Source organism: Periplaneta americana, chromosome 14 (genome assembly GCF_040183065.1).
Source record: "Periplaneta americana isolate PAMFEO1 chromosome 14, P.americana_PAMFEO1_priV1, whole genome shotgun sequence".
NCBI lineage: Eukaryota > Metazoa > Arthropoda > Insecta > Blattodea > Blattidae > Periplaneta > Periplaneta americana.
In genome coordinates, this window is record NC_091130.1 from 77,258,659 (window position 1) to 77,277,870 (window position 19,212).

The following is a 19,212-nucleotide window of genomic DNA, read 5'->3' on the forward strand; positions in this document are numbered from 1 at the left end:
CAGTGTGTAGGCACATGTTATTGTGGAGTTATTGTGCAGTTGAAATAAATCTGTAAATATGTCACCATTGGAGGGTTCTTCTTATACACTATTCCATAAAATTGTGAACGAGTTGGGCTCTAAGCACTTTCCGAGAAACCATTGCGTGTAAGGCACGTATTGCAACATGTCATAAAAGGACGAAAACGACTATTTGTAAACGAACACTGCAATACCAAAAAACACAAGTCAAATATAGAATTAGTGGTTTGAATACAAAAATGGTTGGGCTACGTACTAGGTGCTGGCTATTCTATGATAGATAGATAGATAGATAGATAGATAGATAGATAGATAGATAGATAGATAGATAGATAGATAGATAGATAGATAGATAGATAGATAGATAGATAGATAGATAGATAGATAGATAGATAGATAGATAGATAGATAGATAGATAGATAGATAGATAGATAGATAGATAGATAGATAGATAGATAGATAGATAGATAGATAGATAGATAGATAGATAGATAGATAGATAGATAGATAGATAGATAGATAGATAGATAGATAGATAGATAGATAGATAGATAGATAGATAGATAGATAGATAGATAGATAGATAGATAGATAGATAGATAGATAGATAGATACATAGATAGATAGATAGATAGATAGATAGATAGATAGATAGATAGATAGATAGATAGATAGATAGATAGATAGATGGATGGATGGATGGATGGATGGATGGATGGATGGATGGATGGATGGATGGATGGATGGATGGATGGATGGATGGATGGATGGATAGATGGATAGATAGATAGATAGATAGATAGATAGATAGATAGATAGATAGATAGATAGATAGATAGATAGATAGATAGATAGATAGATAGATAGATAGATAGATAGATAGATAGATAGATAGATAGATAGATAGATAGATTAGATAGATTAGATAGATTAGATTAGATTAGATTAGATTAGATTTAGATAGATAGATAGATAGATAGATAGATAGATAGATAGATAGATAGATAGATAGATAGATAGATAGATAGATAGATAGATAGATAGATAGATAGATAGATAGATAGATAGATAGATAGATAGATAGATAGATAGATAGATAGATAGATAGATAGATAGATGGACGGATGGACGGATGGACGGACGGACGGACGGACAGATAGATAGACAAGCAAGCAAACCAATAAATAAGTAAGCAAATAAATAAATTAATTAATTAATAAACAAGTAAATAAATAAATAATGACTTATTTACATACCAAATTAACTGCAATTCGATTTTATATTAAATGTTTATAAATTTAGCAATAGAATCGTTATATAAAGAACAAAATTTTTATTATTATTTTTCTGTAATTCCTAATATATTAAATACTCTTCTTTTCCTCCCTTTACTGTACTCAATTGTGCAACTAAACTAAGTAAGTACAATGTATTCTGTTTTTTAAACATATATAATTGCACTGTATGAACATGCAGACCTTAATGCTATTTGATATTCAAAATTACAAACCGCACTTATTTCAGGTACAACTTGTAGTTAGATAAAGTGCATGTTGTATTGGGTCTATTTGTTTACGCACCCAGTTGTCCTGCACTGCATTGCTTATACGATCTCCTGTTCCCGCCATGCGACCGAAATTTGAAACGCTATGTAAATGTATCACAAACTATACGACCGTGGATCGAAAATGGCGAGGCCTCCTTATGACATGACAGTTACTGTTCGATCGCAATAGTTACAAGATTAGAAGTGAAGTGAAAAAATGTGGATCATAGGCAAATATCGAATCACTGTTCCATCATGTGTGAGAACTCACCGATCTAGCAAGTTTACTGCGCGGTTATCTTGTCTATGGATTTGAAATAACCATTTTTGGCTAAAGTTTTCTTTGATCTTTTAAACAAGTTAATTATTTCTTTAACATGAAGACTCTCTCTTCGAATTATTCCGAGGGGCGAGGCCCATCTATGAATTTTATTCCTGAAGAGACCCGCCTTGCTCTTTAAGGGGTTAGGTACAGCTTACAGCAGTAAAATTTTGGCAATATGCAACATTTTTTTCCTTCTGCTGTATGAAAAAAATATTTTTAAGATTTAAAAAAAATTATTTACATTTTTTTTTTTTCGGAATTCATTTCATTGTGCAGTGATGAAGAATTTCCCACATAACTCAAAAACTATCCAACATTCTGTGATGACATTTTTTGTGTGTATTTATGCATGTTATATCTACAATAAGATGCAATATCACTTCTCTACCATTGATAGATTGTCTCATAAAAATAAATTCATTTACAAAATGATCAAGTATCAGTACTTTCTTCTAACACAAAATAAAAAAATATATATTCATTAAGGAATGTAGTTGAAAGAGCTTGATATTGTAAACATTAATTTCAGTAATAAAATAAAAGAGAGAGAACGTGAAAAAGTTAACAAGTTTATGAATTATGAGAGAAAAGCTTCATCACTGCAGAGTGAACTGCCACCATTTTGAATTTGTAAAAATAATATAAATAATTTTTTTTAATTGTAAAAATATTTTTTTCATATAGCAGAAGGATAGTCTTTACACATACCAGTTTTCATTATTGTACAAGATACAGTAATGGAGGAAAAAAATGATGAATATTTCCAAAAATTTTACTGCTGTAAGCTGTACCTAACCCTTAATTTGAAGGGACAGAAAGTGTCTTGTCCCCAGAGTTGGCGCCTATGATTGCCATCAAAACAAAAGCGAGAGATATCCTTGAAATTGAAAATGATATCAATGTGTGTGTGTTTGTCGAATATAGAGTTCAGATTTGAGAACATGCTTTCTAAAATAAAAAGACATTAACCGAATTAATTATTTTTAAATTTATAATTACATGTTCAACGTTGTTTAAGTTTATGTGTTTAAATAAAACAAATGTATGTCAATAAGGAGTTTTTTTTTTCTTTTATTTTCTAAATAATTTCGCGACCTTCCTCAGCTCTTTACACATCTTCCCAGACCCATAATTTGGGAACCACTGACTTAGCCTGACATGATGTGGGAATTTTACGGAGTCTATTAAAATTACCAACGAAAATTAGTGGTTAATTTTGCATAAAATAATTCATTTCTTCACAATTTAGGGGTCTGGAAATATACGGCTCAGCTCATTTCAAAACCTCTTCATCTTAAAGAAGAAATATAGTTATTAAAGAAAAAATCTTTGAGATAAAATTCCAGTTGATAATAAATTTATGCGTTTTATTTTAAATAAAGACATGTTATTATTATTATTATTATTTTTTTTTTGCTAAAAGTATTCTACTTCATATGCATCATTCCCGGATAAATTGAGGGGCTGGGTGCAAGAAGGGCATTTTAGAGGATGTGCTCGCTTTGAGTGAAACGCTTTATTGTGTTCTTTGATCTGTTATGCATATGATCACCAAGTTGTAGTTCAATACTATAATCATAGAGGTCAGGAGTACTCAAAATGTAAAGGTGTATATAGTTCACATTTATTACGGCTTGAATTTTCAGCATCAAAAAACTTGCATTTGAGAGAAGTGCCTTTCTTGCACCAAACCCCTCAATTTATTTATTTATTTATTTATTTATTTATTTATTTATTTATTTATTTATTTATTTATTTATTTATTTATTTATTTATTATTTTGCTAATAATTATAACATAACATAATTGACTCGTGGCTACTGATTATGGACAAAAGACGTCCAATATTTAGGCAGCGTATTTTTGGTGAAGTAAAATGGGTGATTTCGCTGTTTTTTTTTATATTTTTTTAGCTTGGCTATTTAACGACGCTGTATCAATTACTAAGTTATTTAGCGTAGATGAGATTCGTGCTAGCGAGATGGTATTTGGTGAGATGAGGCCGAGAATTCGACATAGATTACGTGATATGAGCCTTACGCTTGGGGAAAAACCTCGGAAATATTACAAGCAGGTAATCAGCCCAAGCGAGGATCGAGCGCAACTCCGGATCGGCAGGCAAGCCGACTGAACTACCACGGTGACTATTTCAGTGTTAAACTGTTACTATTTCCGTGGGTATTTCGTCAAATAAGTTGTCAATTAGGGATATTGCGTGAAATAAGTCGTTAGTCAAATGTATTGTGTTATATTCAATGTAAAACTGTTTCTTACTTTTTTTTCTTTTTGTTTATACATATCACATCAGCATCGTCAAAATATAAAGTAAGCACTGTTTCAACATTGTGCCACAACCAGCGAATATTTTCGTGTACGCAGAAAAGCTCTCTCTCTCTCTCTCTCTCTCTCTCTCTCTCTCTCTCTCTCTCTCTGTCTCGTCACGGAGGAGGGACCCGAAGACTTTACACTCCAGCCGGAGGCTTATTGTGCTTACCACTCCCGTTCTGTGAATTATATTTGTAGTCGAACGGACGAGCCGTGAACTTAACCTGGCTGTGGTATGGATACTGATGGTGATAATGATGGCGAAATGAGTCCGAGGTCCAACGCCGAAAGTTACCCAACAATTCTGCTTCAATTGATTGAGGGAAAACCCCAACCAGGTAACTTGTCCCAACCAGGATTTCAACCCGGGCCCACTCGTTTCACGGTCAGACTGCTAACCGTTACGCCAGCGGCGAACAAAGCCCCTTTACTTTCCACATTAGATATAGGGAACCACACTTCCTGCAAGCAATTCACACCAAATTCATTGCGGTTCTGTCTAGTTCTAGCTCAGTCGGCTAAAGCGCTTGCCTGCCGATCCGGAGTTGTGTTCGGACGCGGGTTCATAGTGGACTGATTACTTGGTTTGGTTTTTTCCGAGGTTTTCTCGAACCACAAGGCAAATATCAGGTAATCTATGGCGAATCCTCGGCCTCATCTCGCCAAATATCATCTCCCTATCATCAACTCCATCGACGCTAAATAACCTCGTAGTTGATACAGCGTCGTTAAATAACCAAGTAAATAAGTTACGGCAATTCTCCCAAAAACTGCATCAAAATGTAGCCTCCGATGCATAACATATTGCAGCAATCAAACTTTTTTCGATAGCCATAGAGATAGTAAAAGTGAGTGTACACAATATCCATAGAGAAAAATAGAGAAATATTGGCGTTAATGAGCGACTGACAAATTGACTGAAATAAAAGTTACAAACATATTATTTTAACAATAATGAATAAAATTTTTATGCATATTTCGTAGTTTTCGCTATAGAAGGAGTATATTCGTATTTCGTGGTTATTGACAAATTTTCACAATGGTCCTAATTTAGCATTATTTCGCGAATTTGTTTTGCTTAAATATGGTATTTTAGGTATTTACAAGAGTAAATGTAGCAAAAAACAGTAATTGTGGAAAATTTCGCGCATATCTCTATTACCAAAAAAATACGGTCCCTGCCAATGTTTTTAGGAGAAATCACGGAGAACGATACTAATTAATGACGAAATGGGGAAATGTTGACGGAATTATGTAGATGCCTAATATGGGGAAACGGAAGACCTCCGAAAAAAATCCCAACTGCGACCTTGTCCTCCACAAGGGTCACTATGAGCTTTTCAATTAAAAATCCCAAACCTAACCGGGATTCGAACCGGACCATGTGCGTTACAGATTCTAGTTCTGACCACTCAGCTACCGCAGGAATCCACTTGACGATACATAGGGAATTCCCTTGTTCCACTCTGAACCCCATGGGGTGTCATGGTGAGCTCTCTTTATCAGTCGCATCAAAGAAAAAAAAAACATATAGCCTACAGATATAAAGGCATGTAATAATCTAAAATTTCTTGTATATTGGAGAACTTTGGATTTTCTACCCCTTGACTCCTATACATCTGTTTAGGGGTTGAAATGAGGGGAAAACAGAAAAATCAATTCCATAATCGCATTATGTGTCCAACCCCCCCCCCCTCCAAAAACAAAATAATTGTACTTTGACTAAAGCACTTTGGACTCATGGTAAGCTAATTTTTCGTATCAAAGAACTCCAAAACAATCTTCTTTATTAGTCTATTCCAACTATTGTTCCTTTTAAATGATAAAAGGATGAAGTCAAGGAAAAGGTAGTTTGTCCCTATTTTAATGTAGCCTAACATTTTTTTTCTGGTTGTAAAAGCCGAGTGGGCATGGCGTAGCTCGGCCTGCTGAGGCGCTGGTCTACTGATCCGGAGTTGCGCTCGGACGTGAGTTTGATTGCCGCTTGGTCTGATTACTAATTGGGATTTTCCTGAGGTTTTCCCCAACAATAAGGCCAATGTCAGGTAATCTGCAGCTAATCCTCGGCCTCATCTCGCCAAATACCATTCCGCTATCATCAATTCCATCGACTCTAAATAGCCTAATAGTTGATACAGAAATGTTAAATAACCTATGGCTAATTAAAGAAGCTAAGTGTGTAAAATTTGGTAAATATCGATCAAAGCGTGTAGATTTGTATAGAAAACATACATTACATAGGTACCTACTTTGATTTTGTATATTATATCAGATTTACATTTTTTTTTCCGAGCAAGAATTAATACTTTCAGTCAAAGTAATTTACTGTGTTTCATGCGTATCTCTCCTGATTGAACTGAATCTAAATATAAACAAAATCTGATCAATACTTCATGAATCATGACAAATTGTCGTACAGGCAGACACGGTTTGTCAGAAATCTTATTGTAATTTTATTGTATCAATGATACCTGTATCAAATTTTGCGAGTGTACTGACAAGGAAAGCTCATCAGGTGATAATGAATTTTCACAACGATTTTTCTCCCATACGTTCCATATGAAATATAAAACCTTCCTATAAATTTCTACATTCGGAGAAGGCCTAGCCTTCGAGATATGATTTTTCAAAATAATCGCTTGATGCTCAGATAAGTCTCATATCTCCATTGCCATCTTGAAGAGGAAAATATTAAAGGCCCCAAATGTTTATGCATAGACCTCAAAATCAGGGAAGCTTATAAAAACTCACCTCTTCAAGTGGCTTCAACAAGTATACTTTCCATCTGTTAGTGATCATAGCATTCTTTTGTAGACTCGTGAACCAGTTACCAACGTAGACAGGCTATACAAAAAAACAACTTCAGAAGCGCCTCTGATTGAGGTTCTGGCTGATATATATTCTCAGGCAATACATCTCACTTGACAATATGTTTCAGAGAAAAAGCAATAATTGTTTATATGCATCTGAAGTCTGATTAGTGGAATACGTAGCTATTCGGCGATGTATGCGTTGGAGGGGGAAAGGAACTGGCCACTTACCCCATTATCTCCCAGCCTAGTTACCTCATGAGTGATGTCTTGTTGGTATTACTTATGAGATTCAAACCTGTCTTCGGACAGTTAACTAAACAACAACTTCAGAAGGTAAACGGCGGAAGTGTTAACAATTTCAAAGCACACAGCTCCGATTGTTCAGCGTCTTGACGTTTATGGCTTTAGGCTTTGGAAAAATTTCGTTCGGAAGCTCTCTGATAGTGTTTTGTTACTTGACACTAATATTATAATTTCCACCAGAGATACAATGTGATAAAATTGCAGTCCTTCACACATAATCAGCTTTCATTTCCAAGACATGTAAATATGTTTAAATATGGCTGGCATAAAGCTGGGTACCTTGACAACAAACCTGATAAATTAGTTACTCCTGCAGAATTCTGTTTTCACGTTGATGTACAGAACTGCTCTAAAGGTGACTGTGAGAAACTTACTTTTCTGAAATGTTCGTGGTGCAAAGTTCCACTGTGTTTTAAGCATTTTTATGACTTCCATTACTGTGATCAGTACAGTGAGTAATTTCAGGTAAGTTTCATTTCTTTATCATTTCATCACTGACTATTCTACAGTCAATTTCATGAATATTATGTATTTGGTATGTAATTTTCATAACTTATATTAACTTATTTAAGGAGTTTTTGACAGTACGGTAGCAGCTGGGTGAGATTTATTGCCTGACATGTCTGGCTAACACATAGCACTGTTTGTGTTAACTGTTACAGCTATGGATTTAAGATTTAAAAAAAGCATGTCTAGAAAACTAGGCTTTCTCCGAATGCAAAAATTTATCGGGAGATTTCTTATTTCAAATGGAACGTATGGGAGATAAATCGTTGTGAAAATCCATTATCACTTGGTGAGCATTCCTTGTGAGTCCTATGGAACTACCTGCGTTGGAGGCACTTTGTTCAAATAAACCTCTTGCGGTGTCCGGTAATCTGAAAACACTACAATCTCTGAACAAGGTTTTTTGCAGCAGCACAAAGAGAGGACAGAAGAGTTTGTGTTCTAAAGTCACGTGATGTTACAGCCAGTGCCACCGATTCTGGCGTGTGAAATAAATAATGAGAACTTGAAAGCGAGTATCTTTTCTTTGCAAAAAATGTGGGCGAGAAAGCTGACAACTGTGATTGGCAGATTGCTGACGTGACGTGTTGGGTGGTAGCGTTCTCAGCTGCACTGGCAACAAGTGCTCACTGACTGGCTTTTTACTCAAGGACACGCGCCAAAAACGCTGGCACTGGCTATACTTACATCTATTCCACTCGTTCTTTGGCACACCAGCTCTCTTCAGCTCACGAGCAAGTTGACAAGGTGTGACTATCTCGGAAAGCGCTGAATGACTCCATAACGCCAACACGAACAGCAGGAAGAAGGCACGCATGATTGGGTTGTAGCTGCAAACAGAACAAGTACGAAATGCTGTAGCAAAAACGGTTGACTTAGGATCTAATAGAAAAAAGAAAACGGAGTTAATGTACAGTTGTCAAAAGAAAAGGTGGCCGCTTTCCAGAAGCAAAGTTCCCTTCGGGTATCTTCGCTACAATTCGGAGACAGGCGATGTTACATGTTGTTGTACCACGTTGCATGATATCTACAGTTATAATTAAAGTTTTCTTTGTGTTACTTAATAGCGTAATAATAGCGTTCCGGTCTGTTATGCGTGAGGTCCTGCGTTCGAATACAACTTGATGCCTTTTTTATGTTCTTTTTTATTTTGTTTTTAAGACAGAGATACAAAATATACATAATTACTCTTTTCTCTTTTATGATTATTTTAGTAATTAACATCAGATTCATGAACGTATTATGCCATAACTTTATCATTATTTATTATGACATTATGGCTGCAACTGAAAAGAAAAAAAGATTTTATTCTCAACAAAAATCTGTTTCGTGACATATACAAAACAAACTTACTGGCGTCTTCCTTAGAACATTCAAAAAATTAATCGTTCAAAAACAAAACAAAAAGGCCACGGTTCAATATATTTACACTAGTCTATCTTCTTCACATCTCGATCACATCTTCCAGTCGAGTGGGCATTGACTCGACTAGTCTTTTCAAATAGTGACAGTTCTTAGCCACGACGTTCCAGGTATCCTGGACATACATACAGATGCCTCAAACTATACCTGGTGAGGTTTAACTTGTCTCAGTAGCAATAAAACCAAGTCCCTTCAAATGAGGGTGGAGATTATAGGAGGGTTGTAAATTCTCAGTATTCCTTTCAAAACCTTGTTATTGTGCAGGCTACCGGAACTCAGTTTCTTGAAAGACAAGCTCAGTGACGGAACTACACAGTACGAAGAGAGATATTTTGTTACTGAGTATTTTATTTTGAGCTACAGAATGTATCAACTTGTAAGTGATTTTTACATCCCTTTTAATTTATTTCTGTTATTTGTGCTTTTGATTTTGGTGCTCCTAGCTGGTGTAGGCAAACAAGGGAAACCTTTACAGTAAGACGCTAGGGAAATCGTATGTTTGGTGCATAAGTTCTTTGAAGAAGAATTAGACGCACTGAAAAACGGAAGAGAAACAATATCAGTATCAAATGTATTGGGTAGAACGGCGACTGGTGTATCTAGGCGAACAGTTTCTCGTATTTTAAATCAAAAACAACAGGCGGAAAAAAGTGGAAACGTTTTGTCAACACCGGGAAAGAAGAGACCCAACAGAACACCAAATAAAACTGTTATAGATTAGTTTACCGGTTCTGCTATTCGCCATACAATTTACAATTTGTATCAATCAAAGTTTTTGCCAAGTATAGATAATATGAGGGAGGCTCTAAAAGAGGCGAAATTGTTTGATGGCGGCAAATGGACTCTTCGACAGATATTGAAGAAAATGAAATTTCGCTACGTCAAAAATAATCAAGGACGGAAAATGCTAATGCAAAGGAGTGATGTTGTAGTAAAGAGATTTCATTTTTTGAGGAAAATAAGAGAATATCGATCTTCTAACCGCCCCATTATCTATTTGGACGACACCTGGATCAACGTAAATCACACTAAAGATAAAATATGGATGTGTGAAAATTCTGAGGGCGACCTAGAATCACCACTACGAGTCCTCATAGGCAAAAGCCAACGACTTATCGTGCTTCACGCTGGATCGCAGACTGGATTTGTACCTAATGGTTTATTGTGTTTCAAATCCAAATCTACACGAGACTACCATGAAGAAATGGACGGGAATGTTTTTAAGAACTGGTTTATTAATACTCTCCTCCCTAATATACCACAGAATTTAGTGATAGTAATGGACAATGCATCTTACCATTCAGTTGAACTAAATAAAGCTCCCGTTTCTTCCGCTAAAAAAAAAAAAATGCAAGCATGGTTACGCTATCACAATATTCCGTACGATCCGTGTTATACTAAACCAGTTTGATATGATATTGTTAAAAGATCAAAAGACAGATTCAGAACATACGAAATCGACACAGTTGTTGTTCAACATGGACACACCGTACTGCGTTTGCCACCATATCATTGTGACTTTAATCCAATAAAATTGATATGGGCGCAAGTAAAAAGTGACGTAGCAAAACACAACACTGATTTCAAAATTATCAAAACTAAGGAACTGTTTGAAGCCGCGTTGGAAAAAATAACACCTGAAAATTGGAATAGTGCGTGTGAACATGTTCGGTATATTGAAGATTTTTATAGGATTTTTATATGGATGAACTCTTGGACAGTTTTGTAATAAATTTAGAAGAATCGAATACAGGTACAGATACAAATGAGTGTGAGGAGACTAACGACATCTCTATTTTCATGGAAGCAGGCCCTTCCGCCACTGGATGTATGGACGGCATCGCTCCATTGCCCCAATCACCATAGCAATACAGACGAGGTAAGACATATCTCCTTTCTCTCTCTTTTCACAGTGAGACAAGATACATCACATCTAGTATAGCAAGCTGTCTCGTTCGCGCAGGCGCATAGAGCACTTCTCCCCTACCACTGTCCGAATACTGCTGTGCACTGTGGACTAGAAGGGTACAGCTCAGTTCTAATAACAGTTGAGAAGGCTGCATAGGGAGGGTACATCTTGAATACATTGTCAAGAGGTCAACTTTTCAGATAATATGACTATACCTGGGTATCGGAGCCTAGGTGGGCCCCCTCCGTTAGCTCTACTACTTCTCCTCTCCAGGCAGCTTCCTAGTTTGAGGCATCTGTACGTAAGTGTTCTGCCATGGCAGATCTTTCACTGCAAAGTCAGCATTCTCCAATTTTCCTATTTTCTGCCTTCATTTTAGTCTCCGCATATGATTAATTTATCTTAATGTCGTCTATTATTTCATATCTTCTTCTGCCCCGAACTCTTCTCCCTTTCACCATTCCTTCCAGTGCATCCTCCAGTAGGCAGTTTCTTCTCAACCAGTGATCCAACCAATTCCTTTTTCTCTTTCTAATCAGTTTCACCATCATTCTTTCTTCATCCACTTTTTCCAACACAACTTCATTTCTTATTCTGTCTGTTCACTTCACAAGTTACATTTTTCTCCACATCCAAATTTCAAATGCTTCTATTCCTTTCTCTTTATTTCATCGTAATGTCCACGTTTTTTCCCCATACAGTTCCACACTCCACACAAAACACTTCATTGGTCTCTTCCTTAGTTCTTTTTTCAGGGTCCGCAGAAGTTGCTCCTTTTTCTGTTGAAAGCTTCCTTTGCTCATCTTTGCAGTTTTTCTTGGGAAGGATAAATGCGTTAACTTCCCGTTGCTTTCCGCATACCACTGTCTCTTTCGAATCTTAGTAGATCCCAGGGGCCCAAGCGTGGCGGTGAGAGAGTGGACTTGACTAATTGGGCCCTCCGGACTTCACCGAAATTTACCGCAAGGGTTAAATATTAGTTCTATCAAGATTTTTGATCTGATCAGATACCGGGAAATCCCAATTAGCCTTTGCCCCTGCATCCTGGACGAACTTCTACAAGTCATCAGAAAATCTTGGAGGGGGATTGGGTCAATTTTTCCGCAAATGTTTCTTTACTTGTGCCCTCGTAGTTCAGTCAGAAGAACGTCGGAATTTAGATGTAAGCGTCTCTGTTTCAATTCCTCGTCACTCCTTTTCATGTTATTGTGTTTGAAGATAGTATAATGTAATAATAAAAAAAAATAAAAAAAACTAACACCAGCATTATGCAACTGTATTGTTCCAAACTTAATATTAAATTTATGTTATTTATGTCGCTAAAGAACGATAACAGAATATAAATGATAACTTGAATACTATTTATATCGCTAACAACGATAACAAAATATAAATAACTTCAATATTATTTATACAGGATCAATAAAGAACGATAACAATATAAATGATAAATATCGGTTTGTTTAATTAAAATAAGATATTATATAACATATAATTAATTATTTAAATAAAATAACCTATTTTACAAAGAAAATTGGTTATTTATATTACAATAATTCTCATATAAAATCAGAGTATTTATATCGCGAAAGAACAATAACAGAATATAAATAACTTGAATATTATTTATATCGCTAAATAACGATAACAAAATATAAATTATAATTTGAATATTATTTATATCGCTAAAGAACAATAACAAAATATAAATGATAACTTGAATATCATTTATATCGCTCAACAACGATAACAGATTACAAATGATGACTTGAATATTATTTGTATCACGAAAGAACGAAAGCAGTATATAAATAAATTAAATATTATTTATATCGATAAAGAACGATAACAGAATATAAATGTTAACTTGAATATTATTTGTAACGCTAAAGAATGATAACAGAATACAAAATATAATTTGAATATTATTTATATTACTAAAGAACGATTAAAAAAATAAAATTAAAACTTCAACAAGGCCCGAACTCACACTCCTCGAATCATCAAGCGAGCACTCTACCACTCGGCTATGTGATATAGATACGGAACAACTTCATAGTTCCGGAACTGCTTCTACAAGGACATGCATCGTGTAACATCGCCGTGACCCAAAGTGGACTTGGAAAATTTTCGCTATTCACGAGTGCGGCCACTTTTTTTTTGACAACTGTACACATTACGCAAGATAGTACCTGAAGTATACAAATGGGTTGAGAAATTACTTGTAAAACAGTGCTGAATTCAGACATCGGCACCCAGTGATGAATTCGGAAAACGGCAAACTGACGTTGTAAAACAACTTAACATTTCCCCCGTTAAAGTACAATGCATATTTATTTCAGTAAATTATCCTGGCATTCACATGGATAATAATCTAAACTGAGAAATGCAAATCACAGAAACCTGCAGAAAAGTATATTCTTTTATCCATGTGCTAAAAAGGATAAATGTTCATCTTCCCTCTTGCTTAAAAAATTCCTTGTGTAGACTCTTGTATTGCCCTATTTTGACTACGCCGACATTTTACTGACTGACCTTTCCAACGCCAACAAAACGAAACTTCAACATGCTCATAATTTGTGTGTACGTTTTGTGAGCAATGTTCGCAAAAACTATCATATTACCCCATCTCTGGAAGAAATAGGTTGGCTTAAATTAGATAAGAAAAACATTTACATTCACTTCTCCTGCTCTCCGAAATACTGAATTCTTCTATTCCTTTGTACCTGTCGTCTCGCTTCACTTAACCTTTCTTCCCAACACAATCTGAACACACGCTCTCGCCTTGAAACAATACTAACAATACCATCCCATCGCACCTCCTCATACTCATCCTCTTTCACATTAGCCCTGCCAAGACTCTGGAATTCGTTACCTGCTAGCATCAGGGACTGCCGAAATAAAATTGAATTCAAACGCAAACATACTAGGCACTTGGTCAGTAATTGAGACTCGTTCAGACATGGTTTCTTGTAAATAGTTCTCTTATTCTAGCACAAAATATTTCAATATCCGGTAATTTCATCAATATGTAATTTTATTATCTCAGGTTTAATTTTTACGTAAGTAAAAAAAAAAATCTCTTTGCTCTTAACTTCTACAATAAATTGTCTTTTTGTACTTTGATTTTTATTGTATTTGTAAATTGAATATGAATTGTAATTATAAATGTAATCTTAATATTGTAGTTGTAATCCCCTAGTAGAGGGGAAGAGAATGCCTCATGGCCTTATCTCTACCAGCTTAAATAAATATATATAGTAATATATACTAGGGAAGGTCTATGTTGTCAGAGCTACCTGATATTTTGGGAAGGGTCAGGGAGAGTGAGTTGAATTAATCCTAGGACACAGACACTTGTATAACAGCATTTTCTCTTTCTTTCCTCCCTCCTCCTCACCAAACCAGTACATCTCGAGAGGTTGTCAGTGGTGGATGTTATTACAACTGTATGTTAACATTTTTCTGTGTAGTTTGAGGAGGTGCCTATAATTATTTAATAATTAAAATGTTAGAAGTGTTGTGCTTTATATTAGGCCTACTTGCCCTAGTGTTTGTGATTCTTGGTTTAGCAACAAGAGAAAATCCACTGCAGTCTGACGCCAGGGAAATAGTGTGCATTGTACAGTAGTGGCAAAAAAAAAACCGGACCGACCCTTGCAGCTGATTTCAGAGTCACAGATTCAAACTTTGCTAGTCACAAAACACATTCATCTTGTATAATTAATTGTAACAATGAAATTTATTGCATTTGTTCGATTCTAACCGTCTTTTGTTTCCTTCAGAACCTCAAACTTACACGCGAAAAAACTTTGAGAGTTTTATTTTCATCTGGCATCAATAATTTCTACCTCTATTTGGCAAAGATAACTGCGTATTTTTACATTAAATAGCAGTACATACCTCTGGCTTCACTATCCATATTGTAATTACCACAGTTTGACACAATACACAGCACGGATTCTTTTGTATCAGCTACAAGGTTCGGTCCGGTTTTTTTGCCACTACTGTACATAAGTTTTTCGTAGAGGAATATGATGCCTTGAAAGTCGGAAATCCTACAAAAAGCGTAGTCGAAATAGCGAAGCGAACTGCTGCTGCGTGTGGAGTATCTGAACGCACTGCTTAACGTATCCTAAATGAAACGAGAGAAGCAGATGAATTAGAAAAAAAAGTGTCAACTCCGGGCAAAAAACAGCCGCAAAGAACTCACACGAAAACCAATATAGACTTGTTCACTGCGGCCGCCATCAAGAGGCAGATTTACTCCTCGTATAAGACTGATTTCATTCCGAGTGTCGAAGATATTCGTGATGCTCTCGATAAGTCCGCATTATTTTCTGGCAGTAAATGGTCGGTGTGGGAATTACTAAAAAAACTTAATGTCCGTTACGCTAAGAACTTCGGACGGAAGTTTTGATAGAGAAACCCGACATAATTGCTAAGCAATTCCATTTCTTAAGGAGGATGCGCGACTTAAGAATAACTGGCCGCCCTATCGTTTACCTAGACGAAACATGGCTAAACATTAATCACACGAAGAGTAAAATTTGGGTTTGTGACGATGGTGATATTCCTCTGAACGTGCCCTTAAGAAAAGGGGGACGATTTATTATTGTGCATGCTGGATCTTCTTGTGGATTTATACCAGGAGCCTATCACAGTTTTAAGTCAAGAAATGAACGCCGTTAATTTCAAACATTGGTTCGAAAACAAACTCCTTCCGAACATTCCACAAAACAGCATCGTAGTAAGGGACAACGCCTCTCTGTACAGTTAAATAAAGCTCCCACTTCTGCATCTTCTAAATCCGACATGCAGTCTTGGTTACGTCAGAACAATATAAGTTAGAGTACGACCCAAATGCGACAAAAATCATACTGTACGACATAATAACATTGAAAAAAAAGAAAATGGTAAGGTACGAACTGGATAAACTAGCTCAAAGTGAACCACACCGGCATACCGTAGTACGACTGCCACATACCACTGCAATTTTAGTGCCATTGAGTTCATCTGGGCACAAGTGAAATATGATGTCGCTAAATACAATGTATCTTTCAAATCCAGTGAAGTTATAAAATTATTTGAAGGAGCGTTATCCAAGGTCACGCCAGAGAACTGGAAAAATGCGTGCGAACATTTTTAAAAGAAAGAGGATTTTTATTGGGAAAGGGATGGAATGATTGACAAGGCTGTGGATCGTTTCGTAATAAGTTTGGACTCTGGTAGTGACGACGATGACGGTGACGACAACATGGAAGTAGAAGTAGAAGAATCCACCACTGCACATACAAATAGTTTCATGGAGGGTGTCTGTCTCTTGCCACCATCCCCCCCCCCCGCAGAAGTGCGGTCAGCCACTGAGTGAGTGAGAGGTAAGAACCATATCTTTCTCCGTTTAAATTTCTCTGCCAACTAAAGAATTCTATACTTATAGTTCGGTCCCATCAGATACATATCTGAAATATACAGTACTAATTCGGTCCGGGGTTCAGAAAGGTACAGTATTAATTCAGTCCGAACTATGCAGGCACAGACAAATTTTTGTACTTATATCAAAGAGACTGTTTCATCAACTTTTCACAGAGCATGGTTTTCTTAATGCCCATTACTTGCCACTTGCTTTCTGCCACTCTTACTAGAAAAGGCTGTAGATAATTATGTCCATGCTTTAAGACACTTAGTGAGTGAATGCAATAATCTGGGTTTTACTTTTTCTCCGAAAAGAGCGTATATAGACTTCGATACTGCAATAACAACCGTATGGGAAGATATTGAAATTAAAGATTGTAGATTTCATTTAGGGCAATGTTGGTGGCGATGTATACAGAAACTACACTTAGCAACAGAGTATAAGAACAATTCAGAAACTGGAAAATTCCTTAAGTATATTTTCGGCCTTCCATCCCTGCCGCCGCAAGATGTGGTCGACTGTATTACAGAAGATTTGATGAGCATTTAACCCCAACATCAAAGAGTGCAGCAATTACCGATTATATGCTAGAGGAGAACATCAAGCCTAATACTACTTTCCTACCAGAATTATGGGCCGATAGAAAGAACGGCAAACAGTTGTGAATCTTTCCATGCAAAGTTAAATGGCTTATTCTACACCGCTCACCCTGCCATTTATCAAATAATAGACGTTCTAAAACGAATTCAAATTGACAATTACATACAAATTAGAAGTCCAGAAACAAAAAGAAGACGAGAACAATTAAAAAATTAACAATATGTTTGAGAGAAAATGACAGAATTTGTATCTAAATCAATAAACAGACTCATATATATATATATATATATATATATATATATATATATATATATATATAACACTATTCTACAAATTTCTCCCAAAACATAGCACCTAGTATCACTGACTACTCTGAAGTTTAAGAAGTTTTGAGTATGGTTTATACTGTACAATGTACATGAAAATCACCATTTTTAACCATGCCTTAAGGAAGGGGCAGGCAATTTTGTCGTTTGCTGTCTCGAGTCACGAATTTACCCGTCCCTGCCTTATGACAGTCCTAAACCTGCATAGAATGGGAAAGAAAATGTTGATTTCCAACCAGTACTGCTCTATTTTCGATCCGGGACCGAACTATTACTATTAACTTAATGACCCGAGACCGAACTATATTGTTTAATTTTTGACTCAGGTCCGAACTACTATATACTTTTTTTTACAATGGGACCGAACTAGTAAACTCCGGTGGAATCAACAGAAAAAGAAAGAATGAATCATACCTTACCGAACAACACTAAGAGGCAGTCTATGTAACATAGAAAAATTAGGTCAATTAAAGAAATAAAGCTTTCATTCGTTCATACTTATTTTAATATATATTTTTTAATAATGTGTTTTATTTAACGACTCTCGCAACTTCCGAGATTATATCAGCGTCACCAGTGTGCCGGAATTTTCTCCCGCTGCAGTTCTTTTACATGCCAGTAAATCTACTGACATGAGCCTGTTGCATTTAAGCTCATTTAAATGCCATCGACCTGGGCCGGAATCGAACCCGCAACCTCGGCACAGAAGGCCAGCAGTCTACAGACTGCGCCAACCAGGCCGACTGTAGTACTGAATGTTAATAAAGGCATTAACTTAAAAAATATAGTAGTGTTACATAAAACGTGGTGAACATGAATAGGTATATAACTGTCATTCTGTGTAAAATTGTCGCAAAAGTCGATGTGAATTGTTCTTTTGTGTAAATTATATTACTTAGTTTTAAAAAATCTGAAATCTCTGGGCGCGGGGGGGGGGGCATTCTGGAATCCAGGGGGAGGCATTCCCCCCGTGCTATCCTCTAATTCATCACTGTTTATAAACGCACCATGACATTGGTTAGAAGAAAAATGAATATTGATATTTCAGACGTCTATTACTTTAGTTACTAATGTTTAAACGTACTTTTTACACCAAAAGAAAGCCACCGGCGTAGCTTAGTCGGCTGAGGCACTTGTCTGCCGATCCAGAATTGCGCACGAGCATGGATTCGATTTCCGTTTGGGCTGATTACTTGGCTGAGTTTTTTCCGAGGTTTTCCCCAACCGTAAGCTAATAATTTATGGCGAATCCTCGGCCTCATCTCGCCATATACCATCTCGCTATTACCAATTTCATCGACATTAAATAATCTCGAATACTTGATACAACGTCGTTAAATAACCAAGTAAAAATACACAGAAAGAAAGTAAAACTCCCCAACTGTGGAGTAACGGTTAGCACGTGTAACCCTGAAACGAGCGGGCTCGGGTTCAAATCCTGGTTGGGACAATTTACCTGGCTGGCATCTTTTTCCGGAGTTTTTCCTGAACTAACTGAAGCAGGATTTCTGGGTAACTTTCGGCGTTGGACCTCGGATTCATTTTGCCATCATTAATTCACATATCATTATCATCATCATCCATCATCATCAATCATCATCATCATCATTATCATCATCAATCATCATCATCATCATCCATATCGTAGCCCGAGTTAAGTTCATAGTGCGGCGTGCTGTACTTGTACAAGAGCGCGGG

General features: G+C 36.3%; 1 protein-coding gene across 1 annotated transcript in view; it reads right to left on the reverse strand.

The window, feature by feature from the left end:
- LOC138713010 (uncharacterized) overlaps window positions 1-19,212 on the reverse strand; it is a 115,828-nt gene that overhangs the window by 54,398 nt on the left and 42,218 nt on the right. Inside the window, exon 2 of the mRNA XM_069844692.1 lies at window positions 8,529-8,671. Coding sequence (XP_069700793.1) covers window positions 8,529-8,671 — 143 coding nt within the window. The remainder of the gene's footprint in view (window positions 1-8,528; window positions 8,672-19,212) is intronic.